This window comes from Balaenoptera musculus, chromosome 16 (genome assembly GCF_009873245.2).
Source record: "Balaenoptera musculus isolate JJ_BM4_2016_0621 chromosome 16, mBalMus1.pri.v3, whole genome shotgun sequence".
Lineage (NCBI taxonomy): Eukaryota > Metazoa > Chordata > Mammalia > Artiodactyla > Balaenopteridae > Balaenoptera > Balaenoptera musculus.
Genome location: NC_045800.1, coordinates 19,887,735 through 19,912,256, shown reverse-complemented (window position 1 = coordinate 19,912,256; position 24,522 = coordinate 19,887,735). Strand labels below are relative to the sequence as shown.

The 24,522-nt window shown below is 41.9% G+C and overlaps 1 protein-coding gene across 3 annotated transcripts in view; it reads left to right on the top strand.

The window, feature by feature from the left end:
• The window catches only part of MXI1 (MAX interactor 1, dimerization protein), an 85,848-nt gene that overhangs the window by 7,207 nt on the left and 54,119 nt on the right, over positions 1 to 24,522 (top strand). For 2 of the 3 annotated variants that reach the window (XM_036828786.1, XM_036828785.1), the window contains exon 2: positions 12,462 to 12,594. In XM_036828786.1, coding sequence (XP_036684681.1) covers positions 12,462 to 12,594 — 133 coding nt within the window. Of the gene's footprint in view, positions 1 to 10,243; positions 10,474 to 12,461; positions 12,595 to 24,522 lie in introns of those variants that run through there. The other variant, XM_036828787.1, reaches the window with a different exon arrangement.

Sequence of the window (24,522 nt, the reverse complement as noted above, 5' to 3'; positions counted from 1 at the left end):
CCCCTCTTCCCTACCACCACCACTTTCTATAAATACAGTTGGATAAATATTGATTTAAACTGGGTTTCTGGAGGAGAAGCCCATGGTTGCCCTGGCCTGGTCTTCACTTAGATACCACCAGTATGCCAGGCCTGACACACCTAACCCCCGATAGCACTGGCTTCCAAATGACCCGTTTTGGGGAGGTGACTTGTGGTTTTGTGGCTTTTGAGTTAAAAAAAGAGAGAGAAAGAAAAAGAAGTATAAAAATCAATAACCCAGCAAAAAATGGGAATCTTCCTGCAGAATGAATAAAGGCATTTTCAGCAGGAAGAAACGGGGGAAGGTTTATGGTAGCCTGGCCTTCTGAACCAGTTCTCTGCCCTTTCCCATTCTGCCTTCCACTCCCTTTTGGGTTTTGCCTTTAAAGGAGGCAGGTGGTAAGACGGAGCATCAGGGCCAGAAGGAGCCCCAGAGGTCACAGAGCAGCCATCATCCTCACTATACAGACGGGGAGGCCGAGGCCCAGAGAGGGACAGTGGCTTACCCAAGATGACACAGGAGAGGCAGAACCAGGGAACCAGGTCCTTCTGGGCTGTGTTCCCTCCCGCCTGACGTGAGAATGGGTCCCAGGCAGAGCCCCAAACCGGGCTTTTGTTTTATAAGTCAGGTGCTCATAAAGTCAGCAATTCTCAACCCTGGTTTACTGATCCCAGGGTGTGTCCGGTTATTGCAAAGGTCATTGCAACATTCTCAATAGTCTCTCAAAATTGAGCTAATTTGAATTCACCATTTAGAAGAAATATTTCCTTTTACATTTAGGGTGGGGGGAGTGGGTGGAGCCCGAAGGCCATGACAGTGACAGGATGGCTACCCAGCCTTAACTGAGGAGGAGGAATTCAAGTCTTCCTGGAGGGGCCTCCTTCTGGGGGTGGAGGGTGGAGCTCTGGCTGACACTGGAGAGAAGCTTCAATTCCGCAGGGAGAGACACCTGCTCTCTGGCTCTTCTGCTAAACTAAAGGGAAGTAATTTTCTCGATACTGTTGTCCCTGAGTGGCCTGGCTGGAGGTCTTAAAGCTGTCAGCAGCTGACTTGATCTCTCCGGCCAAAACGAATGGGCGTTTGCCACCATCCTCCGCAGCTGGAGGTTCCTTCTTTGCTTCCTCATCTTGGCAGAATGCTGTACAGGGCCCCTTGCTTGTGAAATATTTTGAAAGTTCAGGTGACCCTTGTTTTGAGCAATACATCTCCAGGAAATATATGTAAATAGGATCTCTTTTTTAAAAATTTAGGTTAGAGAACCTTTCTTTAAAAGGCCCTTGTGGCAAATAATTTTATAAAATGTGGAATTATATTGCATGCCAGGAATTCTCCCTAAATGTGTTCTGTGAGTTTGTTCATTCATCCATCCATCAAACTGGTACTTAAGGGGTACACACTGCTTTATGTCAGGCTCTGTGCTAGGACCTGGAAGTACAGTTTCCTGCCATCATGGAGTTATACTCTATTGCAGTGCCAGATTTTAGAAATTCAGTTGTCTTAAAGTAAACCCCAACAGTGTGGGACTGCATCTGACTTGGGCTTTGTGTCTTTGGTTCTAGCCATCATTACAGATAGAACAAAAATTTATGCCGGGCTTCCAAAAAAAGGAATAGTCCCTCCCCTCCTTGCATGCACCCTGCCACCCCCCAGCCTGGTGTTTAAAATCCTTTGTGTTTTCTGTTTATTCTTGTAATATTTACAGATCTGACTCTTTTTTTTTTTTTTTTTTTTAAAGCTGCCTGAGCTTAGGAAATCAAGTACTGTGTAAGCAACCTTGTAAATAAGCACATTCCACTCCTAGTTCTTTACAGACTAGGGCACTCTGCACTTGGAGGATTGTCCATAGCAGTGCTCCTACCAAGCCTGCTCTCCCATACAACATGCCCTTGGCCTCATACCTCTAATATCCAACTCCAGTGTCTGCTAAGGAAATTTAAACACAGCAAAATTAGAAAGATAAACACAGTGTCCTGAGGGAGAGAAAGATTGGGAAGTTTAAAGCTAATAAAAGGGGATTTGGATTACCTGCTATTAGAGATATTTTACCCTGTGTCTTTATTGCCATTAGCAAGGATACTTGAATAAAGATGATTCGGGACTGTTTTAATACTGTTGTATTAAAATGGAGGGCGTGCCCAGGGCTGCTCTGTTTTTGGCCATGGGTGACGAGTGTAAGCGCATGTGGCCTTTGTTTTTATTTCTACAGGGGCCCAGAACTTCATTATGATGTCCCTGTGTTATCTCCCTCTTACCTCCACCACACCTGACCATCTCTACCATATTTCTTGACTCCCAAGACTCTGAGTACCTTGCATGCAACTTTCTTTCCTTTTTTCCACCAGCTGTAAAATTTCTAACACCTGTGAGGAGCCAAGCACTGTGCTTGTTGCTTCCAAAGTGCAGTATGTGTGGTCTCCAGTTCTAGTTCTATATTCCAGTGCAAGTGACAGACAAATAGAGAACAGTAAATAATACTTGCCTGTCTCCTGCGAGTCTGATAGCCTGTCCCCAAGGAGGCTGCTGACAAATACAATGTTGTCTCTGTTTTCCAAAGGAATAGTGATAATGGTGCCCTTTTACTGAGCAGTTACTACGTGCCAGCACAATGCTAAGTGCTTTATATTAAATCCTAACAATCATCCAACAGGAGGGTGCTATCATTATCCTCATTTTATAGATGAGGAAAGCCTTAGCCTTAGCAAGGCTAACTAACTTTCCCAAGGCCACCTGCTAACAAAGAGTGGAGCTGAGACTCAAAACCAGGTTTTTCTTTCTTCCTAGGAGACTTCAGAACTCTGAGAGAAGTGTCAGAGAGCAAGAGGCAAGAAATGGAATCTGGAATGTTTGAGGTTCAGGCTGAGGGTCCCCTTGGGAATGCCTCCCTGGAGCGACTTCCTTTACTTCCCACTCATCCTAGGGCAGAGAGAGGGCAGCCAAAACCTTCCGGGACTCTTTAGGCATTGACACTGAAGCCAGATAGGGCCCTTTTTTCTGGAAGGCAATGGTCTAGGGTGTTGCCACTTGCCCTTGCAGTACCACCTTGCCCAGCACCCCCTGGGGAACTCACCCAACCAGTAGGGCTCCTGACACTCTGGGTGCTACAATGTCAAGGGTGTGAATCCACACCCTGTCAGGCTCTACTAGGTTTCCAGAAGGCACTTGAGCTTGTAGGGCAACTGGTCTGGCCCGTGCTTGGCAAGTGTGAGCTGCACAGATGAGCTTTAGGCCCTGGCTGCCACCTTGCCAGTGTGGGCCAGCTGGTTCCGGTCAAACGGCGTAGGTCCAACCTCTTCCTCTCCTCCATCGAGATCTAGGAAACAAGAGTGATCTTAAATATAACTGGGTTCATGTCATTTATTTGGTTAAAGCCCTTCAGTAGTTTCCTTCCTATCTCACTTAGAATAAAATCCATCTTCCCTGCATGGCCGTCACCCTTACTGTTTAACGTGAGTGTGGTCTGAAGATGGGTAGCCCTGGTGTCTCCTGGGACCTTGTCAGAAATGGGACTCCCAGGTCCCACCCCAGAGCTGCTGAATCCAAATCTCCATTTTAGCATGATTCCCAGGTGATCTGTGCGCTCATTAAAGCTTGAGAAGCTGGCCTAGACAGCCCTTGTGATTGCCCTAATCCCTCTACCCACCTAAAGCTACCCCCCCATCTCATTTATTATTTATCCCTTATCCTACTTATCACAGTTTACAATGATTTTACTTGCTTATCATCTGTCTATCAGGCTAGAATACAAGCACCTTGAGGACAAAGACCACAAGCAGTTTTTGGTTTTTGTTTTTTGTTTTAATAAATTTATTTATTTATTTATTTATTTTTAGCTGTGTTGGGTCTTCGTTTCTGTGCGAGGGCTTTCTCTAGTTGCGGTGAGCAGGGGCCACTCTTCATTGCGGTGCACGGGCCTCTCACTATCGCAGCCTCTCTTGCTGCGGAGCACAGGCTCCAGACGCGCAGGCTCAGTAGTTGTGGCTCACGGGCCCAGTTGCTCCGCAGCATGTGGGATCTTCCCAGATCAGGGCTCGAACCCGTGTCCCCTGCACTGGCAGGCAGATTCTCAACCACTGCGCCACCAGGGAAGCCCCACAAGCAGTTTTGTTCATTGTTCTCTTTAGCATCTAGGTTAGTGCCCAGCATGTAATGGAGGATTAAGAAAGATTCGTTGAACAAATGATGAGTTCTCTGCCTTTAACCTTTTGACCTAGTGTTTATCAACAAGGGAGCTATTGATGAGACGGTTCTTCTTGAGCAGGATTTAAAATCCTTGGTTTGTACTCACTAAATGCCAGTAGAACTCCCCAGTCATGGTGACACTCAAGAAAGACACTCCTACACATTTCTGAAGCCTTCTAGGCAGATGGTATTACACCTGGGTGAGACCATTGCCCTAACCAATTTTGTCTGACCTTGTCTGACGGAACATACCCTGACGTATGCTGTGGGGTCCAAGAGTTGGGAAATCTAGGTTTGAATCCGTTTGCTACCTATGTGACCTTGGGCAAATCACTTAACCTTTTGGGGCTTCATCTGGGAAACAGGAATCTCAGAGGTGTGTAGAGGATTAAATGAACTGATTATACAAGTGGCACCATGCACATTGTTGGCTCTCATTATGTAGCAGCTAGTAGGCAAGTGGAGGCATATGTTCTAGGATCTCTGGAGAATCCCAGAATCCTAGAATCAGAATGCTGGAAATAGAAGTGATGGTGAGATCACAGACATCTTTGGCCAGGCAAAGGCCTGGTGTTTTATTCTAAATAGTGCACCTGAAGCTGAGAACTCAGCCACGAGGCAGCAGGGCCGGGTGTGTGATTTAGTGTCCAGGGCCTGGCTGGCCCTAAGAGTGACCTCCACAAGTTTCTGCCGCTTGGAAGGGAGTGGTGATGCCAAGGGGTGGTGAGGCAGGGCAACTGTAGGCAGGCTCCTGGCAGGGGAGGGAGGGTTACCCAGGGCTGTGTCAAGAATGTGGGGCATCCTCTTAGCAGCAGGGGAAGGCCTCTGGTAATATATTTTTTTAAGGCTTTAAAATCAAGTTGCATTTAACTTTGAAAGAATAGGTCATTGCATCCAAAACCTGATAAGTGCAACAAAAAATTACAGTACATTCTTGCTTTTGAATAGAGATGCAAACATTCTAAACAAAATATTAACCCATGGAATGAGCAGTTTTAAAGAACAACATACAATGGCTGACCAGGATATATGCCAGAGATGGCTGAAAGTCACAAAATCTATCAGTATAAATGATTATAACCACAAATTAAAGGAGAATAATACATGGCTACAGCAACACATGATGAAATGTCATTTGAAAAAAAGTATTCGGGAGGCATTCCTAATGAAGGGAGCTACTTCCATACAACAAAGATCATTTACCTGTGCTGGTCTTTTAATTAAAGTGATGTAGCGAGGTTGGGCCCATGGCTTGTGGTCATCACCAGCAGAGGAGTTGATTCTTCCCTTTCCTTAGGGAAGAATGAACCTTGAACAGAAGATGAAACAGGAAACGCTTTGGATCCCTTTGGAATGTAACTTGATCTAGATATTTAAAGGAGAGGGTCTCCATAAATTTAAAAGACCAGAAAATGTATTCCACTTTATTTATCTATTTTTTATTTATTTTATTTTATTTTTTATAACTTTATTTGTTTGTTTTTGTTTTTTGTTTCTTGGCTGTGTTGGGTCTTCGTTGCTGTGCGCGGGTTTTCCCTAGTTGCGGCTAGCAGGGGATACTCTTTGTTGCAGTGTGCAGGATTCTCATTGTCGTGGCTTCTCTTGTTGCAGAGCATGGGCTCTAGGCACGCGGGCTTCAGTAGTTGTGGCACGCGGGCTCAGTAGTTGTGGCACATGGACTTAGTTGCTCCACGGCATGTGGGATCTTCCCGGGCCAGGGATCGAACCCATGTTCCCTGCATTGGCAGGCGGATTCTTAACCACTGCGCCACCAGGGAAACCCCATATTTACCTATTTATTTTTAAAACCACAAATCAACTAGAAAAAGAATTATGGAGATGGGTAGAGAGCACAGGATGAGAGTCTGTAAGACTGAGTCCTAACCCTTGCTCCATCAGTTTGATAGATAACTGTGTGACCTTGGTAAGTTACCATACCTCTCTGAGCCTCAGTATTTTCATCTGAAAAATGGAGGCTGGATTGAGGAATAAGCTTAATGATACAAACTTCTACAAAACAAACCATGAAATGTTATTCGGGGGGACATTCACTTGGCATGCCCCTAGCAAGATCCTCCCGCATACCTTATCAGTTGCACCCCCAAGTGGGGTGCTCCGGGGTAAGCAAGAGTCTTGCACGTGCATATTAATTGAGTCCTGCAATGCAGATTTCTTCTTGGATCCAAGTTAATGCAAAAAAGAAGGAAGAGGACATTCGAAAGATTAACACATCCATTACAATCACCGAAACAGGCTGCTGTTATAAGGGCCATTTAATAAAATGTAAGAAGCCCTTTTCTAAGAGGGAAGAGATAAGCCAGGATGGAAGTCAAGTGCAGCTGTTTGAGCTTCTGCCAGTGGCCTGATCTCACCAGAAAACCAAAGTTAAAAAACAACAAACTTCCAGATTCAGCGATCTCAGATTAACACTGCCTCCCCCTGCTGTTTCCTCCACCCTCATGTCCTTTCTTTCCCTTTATCCCCAGCTCAGGCACCTGGGTCGTGGTGCTTTTCCGTGTGGTTGGGATGTCAGCCGGCAGCCCTGGCGACTGGAGCCCTGGGAGGCGGCAGCTACCTCTCGGGTTTAGCATTACGTCATCCCTTCTAGACCCAAATTTATCTCGGCTGCACACAGACCCGCAGCTCTGAGCTGCTGCTGACTCGAGGAGAGCTTACGCATGAAGTTAGGCAAGGCTGACTCACTGGGCAGAAGAAAAGGTTTTCTGCTGCTCCTCACGTTTCTGGGCTCCGAGGAGAGAGGCGAGGAGGAGGCTGCGGTTGTCATTTTGGGGTGGGCGATGGGAAGATGTATAACTGTTAACGGTTCTTACTTAGGAGCTCAGGACTTACCTCCCCCGTTCCCAACCTTGATTATTTGAAGATCCCCACCCTTGAAAATAACTGCGGAAAACAGTGCCCTGCACAGTATACACTTTGCAGTTTCAGAGAAGTTCTCTTAAGCGCCAGGTGTCACTAAGACAGTGACTTCGGACTTGCACCTTAACCTCGTGGCCCCTTCCCCTCTATTCGTCTTTCCTGTCTGCAGAAACGATGTAACGCAGACCAGCCTTCTCCATTGTTCATGGATCTGCAGTAAATCATTTGAAAATTTACATTGAGTAAACGGTGCAGGGAGAGGACCCCTAGGAATGGAGAGCTTTGCCGTGTTCTTCCAGAAGGCAGACTGTCCCCATCCAGGCTGTTTGTTACAGGGCTGGGGGACTCTGGAGGACTTTTTCCGTCTTCAAAAGAGACTCCCCTGAGTGAGATACTTTAGGGAGAGGACAGAAGAACCAGAAACTATGGGTAAGATTCCAGGTTCTTTTGTCATAGACTTTGGAAGCCTTGCTTTTCCTCAGTTTCCCCATTTGTAGTGCAGATTGGATTCATCTGCAAAAGAAAGGCCATGGCTGCCTCTGGGCTTCCCCAGGCTGGGCTGGTGCTGAGGGATGGTTTGTGGGTAGCATCACTCTCCCAAGGCTAGAGCCCCAGGCTTTGTGCTGTAGGAGGCCCTTGTGGCCAATGTCCACACAAGAACTCTGGGAGTCAGCCGGAGCAGGTCATTTGCTGTTAGAAGAGGCTGGATATTTCTGTACAGAAACCGGTTCTTAACACTGCCCACCATCACCATCACCTTTTCTCTTCTTCAACATATGCAGGTGGCCTTTTGGTGATTCTTGCACTACTTTCCATCTCCTCATCTCCCTCTTGGCCATGGCTTTAAAAGAAGGGTTGGTTAATTCATCTGGAGGTCAACTGTGAAAGGCCAGGCATGTGCTCCAAGCATCCTGCTTTCTCTTAATAGCCCGCTAGGGCTTATGATGTATGGATTTAAACCCATCTTGAACACATGTGTATTTTCAGTTTGTACTTTTTTCCTTGATTGCATGTCGCATGGTTTACCTCCCATTGGGTAGACTTTTATTTGTTATAAAGCTACCTCTTTTAAGTTCCTGGGGTAGCCCTTAGCAATTTGTGATCTGAAGTGGTAGAAACTTTCAACTTTATTAGAAACTTTCAACCTTATTTTTATTTCTACCCTCAACTTACAGATGTTCTGAGTGAACAGGTATTTTCTTTTAAATAATTCCATTCTTCCCCTATCCAACATGTCCCTTGTTGAATGTGGAGGGTGGTTGTTACCAACACCCAATGGGAAAGCCCAGATCTGAAGTGACCTAGCCAACAGCTGAAAAAGCACAGTTCCTGTTTCAAAGCTTTTACAAAAAAAAAATCTCCTGTGGCTTGTGAACATCTCTCATTTTGGGTCTCCCTGCATTTGATGGAACATCTATTTGGTTCTTAAATGTGGTGCCAAGTGTAATATTTAATAAGGCTGGTAGAATTTTGCAGATTTTGACCTCATTGGAAATCTTGTTCACTTTGGAAAAAAAAAAGGAGGAAGAGCATATTAAAATGCAGCATGAAGCCCATGACATTTTTGAGAGTAACGTTTTCATTCTGAGATGGTTATTTTCTGCAGTAGCCACTGGAATGACCACAGGAAGTTCTCCCCTCACCAAGAGCTTCCTGTTATTCTGGATGTCCACCAGGAGGTTAAAATAATCAGGGTGGGGAAAAGTTATGGATGTTTACGCAATTCCCAGCTTGCTCCTAGAGCTTTCAACAGTTATGACCCTCTTGCCTTTCTTCGCCCTAGACCAGAGCTTCTCAGTCAGGGGTGATTTTCTGCCCCAAGAGACATTTGGCAATGTCTGGAGACATTTTTGGTAGTCACACCTGAGTTGGTGGTGTGCTACTGGCATCTAGTGGGTAGAGGCCAGGGATGCTGCTGAATATCCCACAATGCACAGGTCTCCACCCCCACCCCCAGTTAGGAATTATTCGCCCAAAATATCAATAATGCTGAGGTGGAGAAACTCTGGTCTAGACTTTGAGGACTTGGAAAGACGGTGGTGGTGAGGGCAGCCATTGGCAGTCTTTTAATGTGGTCCTGCTCTCTTTAGCCTCTGCTTTCAGTTCCTTCTCTGTGGAGGAGAGCGTGAGAGGAAATGATCATCATAGCTTCCATTTATTGAGTGCCATGTACTAAGTGCTGGAATTATTTAATCTTCACAATTAGCCCTACTGACTACACACTCCTTGAGAGCAAGGCCCATCTCTGTTTCTCTCATTACTGTACACATTATGTCTAGTACAGTGCCTGACACATGGCAGGCCCTCAATGTTTGGATAAATGGAGTAATTATACCTGATATAGATGTGAGGAAAATGAGGCCTGAAGAGTCCACACAACTAGTGTTAAGTAGCAGAGTCAGAATTTGAACTGAGCCTCATGTGACTCCAGCACCAAACCACTGAATTATATCCCTCACTTGCAGCACCAGAGAGGTTTTCTAGTCTCTAAAATCTCGAGGTTTTCTAGCCTTTTCCCCTCCTGAGGGAGGTGAAAGGAGTTTTAAAAAATAAGATTAAAAAAAAAAAACACAAAACACTACCTCTCTGTGAAAACTGAGGTGGAAGAAGGGCCTTATGGGAGCCCTCTCTGGCTCTGATAGGATCACCCCTTGTTCCTGAACAGGGATTTTTGGCTTTTCAAGTATTTATTCTGCACATGGGGCAACCAAGGCACACAAGTTACAGGAGAAAGTAGTAGTAGATAGAAAACTGGAGCGTGGCACTGCGGATCAAGCATGCTTCAGCTCCTAGGCGCCCGCCGGGAGTCATTGAGAAAAGGGCTCCCCGGGAGTAGACTCACAGTTCGCTCAAATCCTTCCCTCCGCGAAGCAAAGCCCAGAGAGCTTCTTAGTCTTTGCATCTGGGCGGTAGAAGTCGAGCGGGACTACATCTCCCGGCGGCCATTGCGGAACTTGGCAAGGCGCAGGCGCATTGAAGCGGCGTGCGTACTACGACTCCCGGCGTGCAGTGGGCGGAGCGGGACTACATTTCCCAGGAGGCAGAGGAAGGGGCGGGAGGGGGCGGGCCGCGGCACTGCTCCCGCCCCTCCCCCGTGCTCGCGCGGAGAGGTAAACAAACCCCGCGCTGGCTGTCTGCTGAGGCGCGGGGGCGGTGGGGCGGCGGGGCGGCGGGGCGGTGGGGAGCGCGCGGAACCGCGGCGGGGCTGGCCCGCCCGCCGCCGCACATGTCCCGGGGCGGTGCCGGATTGTAGCCGCATGAGGCGCCTCCTGTCGGCCGGGGAAGGGAGCGCGGAGAGGCCCCTGTCGCCGCCCGCGGTGCCCATGGAGCAGGTGCGGATGATCAACGTGCAGCGCCTGCTGGAGGCGGCCGAGTTTTTGGAGCGCCGCGACCGAGGTAACGGCTGGACGCCGCCGCCTCCTCCACCGCTTGAGCCCGCGCACTCCAGCTCCGCGCAAGGAGTGCGGTGCGGCGGGTGAGGGGTGCGTGTGTGAGGAGGGTGCGTGTGTGAGGAGGGGGTGCGTGTGTGAGGAGGGGGTGCGTGTGTGAGGAGGGGTGAGTGTGTGAGGAGGGGTGTGTGTGTGTGGGGAGGGGGTGCGTGTGTGAGGAGGGTGCGTGTGTGAGGAGGGGTGCGTGTGTGAGGAGGGGGGGTGCGTGTGTGAGGGGGGTGCGTGTGTGAGGAGGGGGTGCGAGTGTGACGAGGGGTTGCCTGTGAGGAGGGGGTGCGTGTGTGACGAGGGGTTGCCTGTGAGGAAGGGTTGAGTGTGTGACGAGGGGTGTGTGTGTGAGGAGGGGGTGCGTGTGTGAGGAGGGGGTGCGTGTGTGAGGAGGGGGTGCGAGTGTGACGAGGGGTTGCCTGTGAGGAGGGGTGCGTGTGTGAGGAGGGGGTGCGTGTGTGAGGCGGGTGTGTGTGTGAGGAGGGGGTGCGTGTGAGGGGGTGCGTGTGTGAGGAGGGGGTGCGTGTGTGAGGGGTGAGTGTGTGAGGAGGGGGTGCGTGTGTGAGGAGGGGTGAGTGTGTGAGGAGGGGGTGCGTGTGAGGGGGGTGCGTGTGTGAGGAGGGGGTGCGTGTGAGGGGGGTGCGTGTGTGAGGAGGGTGCGAGTGTGGAGGGGTGTGTGAGGAGGGGGTGCGTGTGTGAGGAGGGGTGAGTGTGTGAGGGGGTGCGTGTGTGAGGAGGGTGCGAGTGTGAGGAGGGGTGAGTGTGTGAGGAGGGGGTGCGTGTGTGAGGAGGGTGCGAGTGTGAGGAGGGGTGAGTGTGTGAGGAGGGGTGAGTGTGTGAGGAGGGGTGAGTGTGTGAGGAGGGGTGTATGTGTGAGGAGGGGTGAGTGTGTGAGGAGGGGGTGCGTGTGTGAGGAGGGGTGAGTGTGTGAGGAGGGGGTGCGTGTGTGAGGAGGGGTGAGTGTGTGAGGAGGGGGTGCGTGTGTGGGTGTGCGTGTGAGAGAGGGTGGGCATGTGAGTGGAGGGGTGCATGAGGCAGCAGGTATGTGAGGGGAGGAGTGCCACTGGTGCATGCGTGCGGGGGGCACATGTGGGTGTGTGTATGTTAATGAAGGAGAGGAGACTGTCACCTGGGGGAGACGGAGAGAGGGGTCAGGCTGGAACTGGGAACTGCCCTGAGTGGAGGTGGACCAGAGGAGAGGGAGGGAGGGTGTTGAGAGTGGAGGTGATCTGAGGACCTGGGAGGCAAGAGGATGCAAAGAACTGGAGGAAAGGGCTGGGAGCAGTGCAGGTAGGGGTGGAGGAGACAAGGCTGAGAGCAAAGAAAGGGAATGCCTGCTGAAGAGCAGGGCGGAGGGCAGACACTTGTGGCCAAGGGACCTCTTTGAATCTGAAGTGTGATGCGATGGGATCCCCTTAGGAATGGAGACTAAGGGAGCTGTAAAGAGATTGGGGTATGAAGAGTACAGCCCCTGGAAATTGTGGTGTTGAGAGAAAATGTCCTCCTAAGACTAGGTGATTGATTTATTTGAAGTACACAAAAACGTGGGGCTTAGAGAGACACCTTCTAGAAGGGGGATAGTTAAAGGAAAAGGGATTTTGAGGCAAGTGAAATAATTTAGGTGAATGGTAATTGGTCTCAGAAAAGAGTGTTTGAGTCAGGAATTCTTGGAGAAAAGGATTTTGGAGAGGAGGGAGAAGTTCCTTGGTTTAGAGGAGGTGTTGGTACACCTTCCAGGGGTGAGTTGGGTCTGTATATAATGTCACAGGATTGATGACCAGGCAAGGACTGGGAATTTTATCTTCCAACCAGAAAGAGTGGAAAAAATTTACCTCTTTTTCTTCTCTTGTTTTCAACAACCTGTTACTGCAAGGACTTGAGATCTGTAGATCCTTGAATTTGGGTATATTCCTCTTATCATATCTTTTTTTCTTGCCATCTCTTTAGAGTGTGAACATGGCTACGCCTCAGCGTTCCCCTCCATGCCGAGCCCCCGGCTGCAGCATTCAAAGCCCCCACGGAGGTTGAGCCGGGCACAGAAACACAGCAGCGGGAGCAGCAACACCAGCACTGCCAACAGGTAGCAAGCTGGGGAGGTTTAGAAAGGGCAGCTGGAGGGAGGGAGCACATACTCAGGCAGAAGTGCTGGCCCAACTGACCTCAGTTCTCTAATACCGAGTCTAGAGCAACACTGAACAGCCAAATGGGTGCCTTTCCCACCATCCCTCGGGATTTGGCCCTTTTAAAATAATAAAGTCTCGGAATCATAACCTACCTTTGTGTAGAAGAGAAGAAATAGAATCTGGAAAGACAACCAAAGAAGTTCTTGCTGGGGATTATTAAGTGGAGATGTCTGTGACTGAGAGCGATAGTAAGTTCAGAGACCTGGCAGCATGTGTCCATGCATGCAGCCACATGCTAAATGCAATCTTGGGCCAGCTTTAAACTTGGATGATCCAAAAATTTTTAAAAATCAAAAATAGCTCAGGCAGAATATAAAACAGAATCAAGGGTTTTGTCAAAGGAATAAAAATATTTAGGTAGAGTAGGAAGTTAGTGGGCACAGTCTATTTTTTTTAAGGATGATAAGATTGAATTGGGAGCTTTTAAAGCAAAAAAAAAAAAATGGAAAAGAAAGAAGGTGCTATTCTTCAATCAAAACAGAAACTTAGAAAATGCTTACTTGGCTGTACTCAGACATAGTTGACTTCTATTTTTTTTGAAAATTTTTGGTAGTGTGTGGCTCTCTCTTCAGTGTTTTTGTTCCAGAGGGTCAGTGAATTCTAAAGATTCATCTCATATGAAGTTTTCAAAAGTCCAGTCTTAAAAGAAAGTCAAAATCAACAGATGCTTGCCTTTTCCATTGATAAAAGGAATTAAATGAGATCTTTTTTTCCAGAGTTTGGTCTAGAGAATATAAGCATTCATTTTGGAGGGGCACAGAGCAATCTCTGGGTAACTAAGTTTGCCTGAAGACTTTGGAGAGCTCGAGACAGGAAATTGGATAACACCTGGGGAGGTGGATTGGGGAGGGGTCAGGAGTAGGGGCTCTAACTCACTGATGCAGAAAACTTGAGGTTCCTATACATTAACAGAGCTCAAAATGTTGGATCTTCCCACTCTGGATTACTGAGGCACATCACTAGGATTCACTCTTCTTTCTCTGACTTATCTTTAAAGCTGTGTTTCCTTTATGGCTTCTATTCTTCATTAAGACTATTCTGTGTATTTTAAACAATTTAAAAAATTATAACAATAATTAGCCAGAAGTGTAATATGCTGTATTTATGTTTATGTGTGGATCTAGAGGGTTTGTTGTGGTATGGTAGGTTTGGGAAGAAAATACGTAGTATGATATGCAGCATTAAACAAAAAGTACGTATAAATTTTCTTGCCCCTCACAGTTTCTCTGGTTAAGGTATCGTCAACTAAAACCTGTATTCAGGAATTTATGAGTTTTCCAATCCATGTGTAGATTAAAAAAAAAATTTTTTTTTAACTTTGAGACATGGGAGAAATACCAGGTAGGAAACCAAACGTGGATTCTGCCATGCTGCAAGTATTTATTGTTTCCTACTTTCTAGAAATCAAGTATATGATCTCATTACATTTTTTCTCTGTCCTTTACTGTCATCATAGTAAATTGAGGGATGAACTATGTACTCACCAAGGTCCCGCCTTCCCCTGAAGTTCTGTGACACTGATTTATTGACAGTTTTAGAGATCAGTTACTATATTGGTTATTCAGTACACCACCCCATCATTGCAAATGTGACATTTTTACTAACAACTCAAGGATTATAGAGGTATAAATAAGATGTGTATTTCTAGATTTTACCAGTTATGTTACAGGTCATTAATGTCTTTGTCATCTGTTGACTTATACTTTGCTTAGCTTGGGGTTTTGACTAAGTGATGTTTCTCTTTCATGCTAGTGTTCTTGTCAGGATTCTACTATTGTGTGTGGGACCACATTGCTAATTACTGTGTATTTTAGCACAGCATGTCAGAAAATTTATAACACTACAAGTATGCCATGTTGTTCTTAGTACCCAAGGGAAAATAATTACGTGTACATTGGACCACCTAAGACTAAGTAAAGTAATTTTTCATGGGAATATAAATAGTAAGAAAGAAAAAAAAAGAGAGAGAGAAAGAAAAAGAGATTTTAGGATATATTATCTCAAGGTCGACCCATGTGTGGGATTTAGGGTGGGGCCTTTAGATGAGAACTAGTATGTTAAACTGGAATACTAGAAATTATTTCTCCTTACCATTTAAGATTTCTGCTTCATGGAGTAGGGAACCAGGGATCAAATTCTAATACTGGGGTACTTGGGAGATAGTGTTGTTGTTTCATTTGTAAGGGAGCACTGTAGACTCCCTGTTAACTTTAAGCCTATTACAGGATTTAATAAAGATTTTATTATACTGGTTGCATAAAGCAGAAAGAAAGAAAACTTGTAAAAATTTTCATTTATTAGTCATCTGAAACAAGGAAAGGAATAGAGTTGATGAGTATATGCGTCTTATTTTCCTGATCAAAAAGCTACCTATATGGAAGTTGCTGTTCTTATGCGTCTTGAACATTGATCTCTTGTATGTCATAAAGTGACATTTGTTTCCCTGACATTGTAGCATCCTTAAGATATAATGTTGGTTGACTTTTCCCCCCCTAATATTCTCAGGTATAATATAATATTCCTGATATAAAATGTTACTTTATAAATTTATGCTGAGAGTTGACTCATAATATTATAAATTCCTATTCCTCCTTTCTCCCAAGCCTTGAAACCTTACTTTCATAGAAGTAAAAAGGAGAGAAAATGAGTGATGTAATGTGAGTTTAAAAGCATGTACCTTGAAAATCCCAGTAATTTTATCATTTGGGATCCTTTTAACAATTAGGAGGTGGGATCTGTAATACATAATTATTTTTTAAATTCATGGTTGACTTTACTGTAGTCTTGGTTCATGGCCTTCTGGCACACTTCCAAAAATCATCCTTGCTAAGATGTTATTGCTGTTAGAGAACTGGCTGCAGTTGCTATCTGGCTTATTGAGTAGTATCAGATAAGTTCAAATTCCCAGCTTCTTTACTGTTTGGTCTCACAACTGAAAAATATTAAGATCTGTCATCTTTAAAACTCTACTGACACTACTGTACATGGCTTCAGCGTAACACCGATTTCCTCCTAAATATCTCTTGAGCCTGCCTTTTCTCTTAGCTTCGTTACTACCCTCCTAATCCAAGATACTATCACTCCTCACCTGGACAGCCGTTGCGACCTCCTGACTGGTATCCCTGCAACCACTCTTGTCCCAAATATAATTCTGATGAATTATATTGGCTAGCCTTCCTTCAGTTGCTTCAGTATACCACGTTTCCTCCTACCTCAGGGTCTTTGCACATACTCTGTTCTCTTCTGAGAATCATTTTTCTTCCCCTTTTGCCATGTTACCTCTATCTAATTACACTCTTACTTCAGCTCAATAATAACTTCTTCAGGGAAGCCTTTTCCTCATCTGCCAAAGTAGAGCAGGTATTCACATACCTCATGGCATCCCTACTTTTCCTTCACTGTTTATCACAGTCTATAGAAATACAGTTATCTGATTGATAAATTCATGTCTCATTTATTGGACTAAAAACTCCATGAAGGCAAGGATTGAATCTCTTCTGCTTAAAGATTTATCCCCAGTACCCATCACAGTGCTCTGTACACAGTACAGGTTTTTGAAGAATGGAAGGTTTTCAAACTCCAAGTAGACTGTCCTAAATTGGAACTGAGTTTTTCTTTTGTGCCAAGTATTATATTAGACTCTGTAAGTAGAAATAATGGAAGAATGTGCAACTCCTGCTTTGGCAAACTCTGATTACTTTGTGTTCTGAAGGATATTAATGATAATACATCTGGAAAGGAAAACAATATATAGTATTTGAAGAATAAAAATCTTCAGATTACCAGTTCTTTTAAACAGGTATGTTATTGTAGACTACAGAATGCTACAATTAATTTTAAAGACTACTATTGTCATCCTGTGTCATGAGAATTCAGTGATATCAGAACTCATATATGCAAAGAACCGTAAGTCTGTCAAATATTGGCAGTAAATATTGGTATGCGCTTGTGACACACATATAGTAATTGTATTATTTTAAGGTGATCTACAAAGTAGTAAGTACAGGCATACCTCATTTTCTTGCACTTCCCTCTATTGTGTGTCACAGACATTGTGTTTTTTACAAATTGAAGGTTTGTGGCAACCCTGCCTTGTCAAGTGATGGTAAGCATTTTTTAACAATATTTTTGAATTGAGATATGTACTTTTTTTTTTTTAGACATAATACTATTGCACATTTAATAGACTATAGTAGGAACTTCCCTGGTGGTCCAGTGGTAAAGAATCCGCCTTCCAATGCAGAGGACACGGGTTCGATCCCTGGTTGGGGAACTAAGATCCCACATGCCGTGAGGCAACTAAGCCCGCGTGCCACAAATACTGAGCTCGTGCGCTTCCACTAGAGAGCCCGCATGCTGCAAACTACAGAGCCCACGCACCCTGGAACCCGAGCGCCACAACTAGAGAGAAAAAAAAAACCCAGCACGTCACAACTACAGAGAAGCCTGCGTGCTGAAAGGAAAGATCTCGCATGCCTCAGCAAAGATCCAGTGTGCGGCAACTAAGACCCGACGCAGCCAAAAAAAAAAAAAAAAGACTATAGTGTAATGTAAACATAACTTTTATGTGCACTGAGAAACCAAAAAATTTGTATGACTCACTTTATTGAGATATTCGCTTTATTGCAGTGGTCTGGAACCAAACCCATGATGTCTCCAAGGTATACCTATACCAATTTACGGTTGAATTTTCAAGTTGATGAAAAATGTCTTACATTTTTCAGCTGCAGTATTTCAGTACTATGTGCTAAGATTGATGACGTAAAAAACAAAACTTTCCTTTTGCTTGTAAGGCTTTAGTTTAACTTTTCTTAAACTACAGAATGATGAAATGTTTTAGTCTTATTTTAGAGGGAATGATGTACTGTTATATTTTCAGCTTTGTATCCTTTTTGTCTGTCTTCTTCATGGATTATTAGGGATTTTTTTGTTTTGTTTTGCAGGAGCGGGGTGAATTCTTTTTCTAGTATAGTTGTAGAGGGTTTTTTTTCCCCCTAGTGGAAGTAATTTAAGATATATCTTCGGTTGTTATTCTTAAACATGTACTTATTTGTTCACAGAATAATAGAATGAAACCTTATTTTTATTTTTGTGAAATTTCTTTTTAGTCTATATTTTTCAATTTTTCTATATTAAATAACTAGTTGCTGAGTTTTTGTCCAGTAGAGAACTCCCAAAGTTTCAGGACAAAAGTGGAAATTAGTAGCAGTTAAACTCTTAATGATATTAGTGTTGTTCTTCACGTACTTTCCAAATGTTGAGTGATGTGATCTGATGTGTTCTGTGATATTCTGTCTTCCACTAAAACCAAGTTTAAATGAAAAATTCTCAAGAATTATTTATATACCTCAACAAACTCAGATTTTCCATTAAATGCTTCATTGAAGCATAAGTTTGCTGTTGTTGGGTTTCTTAAGAATATATCCCCCTGTGGAAGTATCGTTTGAAGGAGACTTGCATGATCATGGCTTGTAAGTTGGTAGGACAACTCCTTCTGTTCCTATTTGATGAGAAGCCTTTCGCCAGAATATTTATGTGATACTGTAATATAGACGATCACAAATCATAGAAAGGGAATTCAGGATTTCATCTGGTACAGCTCTCTGTTTTATGAAGGTAAGATATTATCATATATTTTATGGTTAAAGCTCATGTGGCCTAGAGATGCTTAAGGGATTTTTGTCCAAGCCTTATAGCTATAAGTGATGGTTAAGTTTAATATCAAGACAGATTTTAAGCAGTATATGCATAATTCTAAGCAGGCAGGAATGTTAACCTGAAGAAAGCTTTCTCTTCTAGTTTTTTCCTTACAAATTAAACAGCATTGCCTCCTTTTGGATATATTGTAGCATGATTCTTTGTCATTTCTTAAGTGAAGACAGTTTCCCCAATACTAATCTAATCAAAGAGGTTTTGTGGTGTGGTTTGACAAAATATGTATCCAGATCTCATTTCTGTTCAATAGTGCTAATGTAATTTAAGTATGCATATTTTTTTTAGATTGTTTTTATTTTCATTTTGGCTTCTGACATTTTAAAACACTGGCAGACTTTTCTTCCCCGTGTGTGTGTGTGTGTGTGTACACATATGTATACCATCTTCATTATCATCTAACACATGTTATCAAGTAAACATATAAATACATTATTTCAAACTATGATGAGCTTAATAGAGAAAAATAGAAGATCCTGTGAAGGCCATAATAGAGGACCTGATCAAGTTTGAAAGATGAAAGAAGGCATCTCAGTGTTGTGAACCTTTGCAATCCTGCTTTCACTTACCTTGAACATTTTTTCAAGTTCATACACATCTGTTAAGTCGTTTTTAATTACAGCATGATATTCTACTTCATGTGTGTACCATAATTTGTTAAGCCAACCATCTGTTAATGACGTTTTTAAAAATATTTATTTATTTATTTGGCTGCACTGGGTCTTAGTTGTGGCACGCGGGCTCTTTTGTTGTGGTGGGCGCACTCTTTGTTGCGGCACACAGGCTTCTCTCTAGTTGTGGCCCATGGGCTCCAGAGCATGCGGGCTCAGTAGTTGTGGCATGCAGGCTTGGTTGCCCTGTGGCATGTGGGATCTTAGTTCCCCGACTAGGGATCGAACCCCTGTTCCCTGCATTGGAGGGCAGATTCTTAACCACTGGACTGTCAGGGACGTCCCTGTTAATGACATTTAAAATGTTAATTTTACACTACTTTTTCATGCCATGCAGGGCTACTATGAACATCTTTGTACAGATACTTTTGTGCATTTGTCCACCTACATCCTTAGGATAAACATGAAGAATTAGAATTGTTGGATCAAAGGGTAGAATCCATCTTCAATAACACCTTGCATTTAATATGCTACTTGTGTGCAAAGCCCTTTAACATACATTATTATTTCTTTTGAATTTCAGAACATTTCTGTGAGGTGAAGTGGAATTTATTTCTCTATTTTTTTGATAAGGAAACTGGACTGGTATGCACAGTACAACTAGAAGATGAGAGAAATCCCTGCAATTTGTTTCTCTGGAATCAGCAAACAGTCCTTAGTAATAATTTACTTAAAAACTAAGACTCAGTGACTATAACCTGAAATTTATGTGTTTTACTGTTCTCCTTTTCTGCTCTGGGAAATGCCTGAAACGTGTGGTCTGCACCTGCTGTTTTAATGCCTTACCACCAGGGTTCTTTTTTACCCTTTGCAATTTGCTTCCTTATTTGCTAGCTATTGAAACTGCTCTCTTAAAATAATTTGTAATCAAATTTATTGAACTTACACTATAGATATAGAACTATTGCTGTACATGCTTCCCTACCATAGAGGAGCTAGTGGTATATTTGGAAAGATAGTGTATATAGTAAAAATGATAAATAATACAAATCAGCAAGATGTTATAGACAGGGCCATTTTTATTTATGTTGGATGATGGTACAGAGAGTAAATAGCTTAAATTTATAGAAAAAGGTTATTATGGAAATGCTATAGATTCACAATATATACTTGTTCATTGATTAAATTTAATGTGCATTCAAGGAGACATAGGGATTCCACCACATAGTATTAGAGAGAAATTCCTTATGTTTTATCTAAGTAATGAATTTCTTATAAGAGAAAATATTTGGTTTAGTAGATAATTTTGTTATTAATGTTACTGCATACATTTCAGGGGAAAGTGTTACGGATTTTCTTTTTATTTAGTGTTATGACATTGGATAAAAGGGTTTCCATGTGGTATTTATTTCCTTGTCTTTGTTTATCATGGGAAATATTTTTGCTAGTCTTTTGAGAACACTATGTAAACACCATTTGTGGAGGCCACATGACGAGCGCTTTGAAGCCATTTGAAACGAGCATTTTTAAATTATAGAAGAATATAATTTTAGTCTTTAGTCAGTCATGTATTTTGATAAAGCAACTGATTTTCCTTTACTCTTATTTTGATTAATTAGACAGGGGCAATTTAGGATTCTTTTTGAGGAGCTATAAAGAACCTTTCCTCTCATGTAATAAAAGAGACTAGAGAGTAAAATGTGGTAAGTTTGCCTTGGTATTAGAAGAAGTAAATTTTCAGGTTTTTAATTTCGATCACCATAGTCCTGTGTGATAGTATATATCTTCTATAGGAACAACAGAACAAAAGTGATCTTTAGTCTCCACAAAAACTCTGGATAGTGTATTGTCATTAATACTTAGTCTGTTGGATGGTTTTTTGTAGTCTTTGTTGGTAACAGTAAATGCACATAAGTTACAATTTAAAATTTAGATTTCTAGGCCTGGCTCTTAAGTTTTGGTGTACTTAATTTTATCATTTTAATATGTTACCCAATCAGTTGTCCTTTGGAAGGCAGGTTACTTTCCTGAAAATAGCACTATTAGTCAAAAAGAAGTATTTGAATCTCATTTTTGTATAGAATCATTGTTTATTGCTGGGAGGGGGGGGTTACCAAAAGCTCAGAGTCTAATATTTTAATGGAATTTATCACAAACACCATATTTAATCCACTGACTGTTTAAAGAAACAAAATGATTTATTTGTATAAAATTTAAACATGCTTAAGTGTGTAGAAATTAGTTTAAAAGAATTACGTGGTGGTTATCTAACATTCTAAGAATATAGTGCCATAGTGTATGGTATATAGTTGCAATTTTCTTAGTAAGTCCTGCGTTATTTTTGCTATTTTTGTTATTTTTACTTTTTGCAAAAATTGGATGATGGAATATGAGCTACATGAGGGAAGAGACTTTGAAATTTTAGAGTACTTATATTCCCAGTGTAGGCACTCAATAAAGCCTTACTAAGTAAATGAATGGCTGAATACTTTGAGCATGATTATGTAGACCTGAAGGTACTTTTTAATGAAATGTTGATATAGTTTTGAGAAGACTTTTAGAGAAACTTAGGCTTAATTGATTGTTTTGTACAAAACTGATCTAGGGATGTTTAATATCTTTATTCTAATCGTCAGTTTATTTGTAGCAGGTAAACTCATTGGAGACAAAGTTGTTTTTGTTTTTGTTTTTTAGCATTTGAGGTTAAGACCCATATTATCAGAAATAGCTGAGTAACATGTTTCTTTTATTCTTTTAACAAACATTTTAAGTATCAGTAGGGATTTAATATTAATTTATTAAGTATCAGTATGTGCTTCATACTGTTGGCCACAAATGTGAAAAATCATTTGGCTGTTAGTGGTAAAGTGTAACAAGTGTGAGGCACTGTCCTGTAAGATGAAGGTCTCTTATTCTACAGGAGTCCACAGGAAGACTTGAACATGCATGGTCATGGCATTATTCATAATCACCAAAAGCTGGAAGCAATTGAAATGTCCATCAGCTAGTGAATGGATAAACAAAATATAGTATATTGTACAATGGAATACTACCCAGCAATAAAAAAGAAAAAATACTCATACATATGACAAAATGGATGAACCACAAAAAACTTATGTAAACAAAGTCAGATACATAAGAGTACATATTGCATAATTCCATTATATGAAATTTATAAGGCAAAACTATAGAGATAGAAAGCAGATCAGCAGTGGGTGAGGGGTGGGAGTGGAGATTGACTGCAAATGGACATGAGGGGACTTTTGGGGTGATAGAAGTGTTCTAAAAGTGGAATGTGGTAATGGTTACACAAATACGTAAATTTACAAAAGCTCATTGAATTGTACACTTAAAATGGGTGAATTTTATAGTATGTATCAATAAAACTTAAAAAAAAGATTGCCTATCTTATTTATTGCAGTAAGATAATGAAGGGTCTTGGACATATGACAAATGATAAAAAGAACTAAAGGTAGAATGAATGAATGAATATTAAGCAATGTTTCCTTTATTTTTTTCTTCCAGTTTTATTGAGATATAATTGACATACAGTGCTATATAAATTTAAGGTGTATAGCATAATGACTTACATCATGAAGTTATTATCACAATAAGTTTAGGGAACGTCTATCATCTCATACAGATACAAAATAAAAAGAAAAAAATTCTTTTCCTTGTGATGAGAATTCTTAGTATTTACTGTCTTAACAACTTTCATGTATTACAAACAGCAGTGTTAATATATTAATCATGTTGTACATTACATCCCTGGTACTTATTTATCTGATAACTGGAAATTTAAATATTTTGACTGCCTTCATCCAATTACCCCTCCCGTCACCCCCGGCCTCTGATAACCACAAATCTGATCTCTTTTTCTATGAGTTTGATTGTTTTTGAAGTATAATTGACCAACAACACTATGTTTTTGAAGTATAATTGACCAACAACACTATGTTAGTTCCCAGTGTACAACATAGTGATTTGTTATTTCTATTCATTACAATGATCACAGCATTGATTCCTTTAAAACTTGAAATAAACCAATAAGGAGTAGGGAGTGTAGTCAGTTGGAAGAAGGCACTTCCACTCTCCTGCAGCAACCAGAACAAGGAAAATTCAGCTATCCTGCCAACCTCTCCTCCCTTACTCCCTTTGAGAATCACTTTTCTATGTGATATATTTCCCTTAGACAGGAGGATTCTTTGAAATAGATATATGTATAACATCTGTGTCTGCTTCTAGTACTATAGTGAGGAATGGAGTATACTAACAATGAAAATTGGGATCTATGGGCTTTCTATTATGAGTAGTGCTATTAATTATGGTACCATTTGGGTTTTTTTTTCCTTCAACAAATATCTACTGAATGTTTATTTCATGCCTGACTCCTTCCTGAAATACTGAATTACAATTTGGAAGTCCAGTGATTTAGGAAATCACTGATATTTTTTCCATTTTCAAAGATTTTTAGAATGTTGCTCTGTAATAGAATCAAATAATGAAGCAGTCTAGGTAATTAGTGGTTTGTCTTTTTAAATGCCTTGTTTTAACTTTTGAAAATTTGTTTAAGAGCAGTCATTTTAATCTTGAAAATTCTCTGTAGTTCCCAATATTGCTTTTACCTAAGAAGTGATTATTTCACAAATATTGTATAACTTTAGTATGTATTTAGATGCGTCTTAATTTCTGGCACTAAGATAAAAGTTAGTTAACACTAAATGGCTTACAAATTAAAATAACATTCCTCTGCCTCATCTCTCCCCATCCAATTTCTGCTTCCTAGAGGCTACCACTTGCAATAATTTAACAGTTTCTTCTACTGTTTGCTTTCATATTTCTAAATTAGGAACTTATCCTGCTTGTTATCTGTTGACTTCCTGTTATGAAGATGAAGATTTGACTGTCTATACTCTTGACTGACAGCAGATTAATCATATGCCAGAAATGAAAAATAAATTTAAGTAGATGAAAGAACAGATATTCCCCAAAGCGCTTATGTTTTTAAATTATGCACTTTCTAGTAATTTGTATTATTAGTCTTCTAGAATAAGGAATTGATGTTTTAGTCTCATTCCTGAATACTTTGTGGTAGATTAGAGTATTGCCTCAATTGTAGGATGAGGTTTATAACTTTAAAAAAATTTTTTGATGCAGTGTAATTTCTATACAGTAAAATTCCTCAATTTTTAGTGTATGAGTCAGTGACTAGACGTGTATACAGTCATGCAACCCCCAACACAATTATGATACAGAACTTTTTTTTATCATCTCAAAATATTATTACCTCATGCCTCTATAGTCAGTTTCTAATCTCCACCTTCTGATCTGTTCTGTCACTACAGTTTTGCCATTTCTGGAATTTCATATAAATGGAATCATGTATATACTATTCCGTGTCTGACTTCTTTCACTTAGCATGATGTTGTTTGAAATTCATTCCTGTTGTCCTATGAATCAGTAGCTAAGTCCGTTATATTGCTGAGTCCATTGTATGAATAT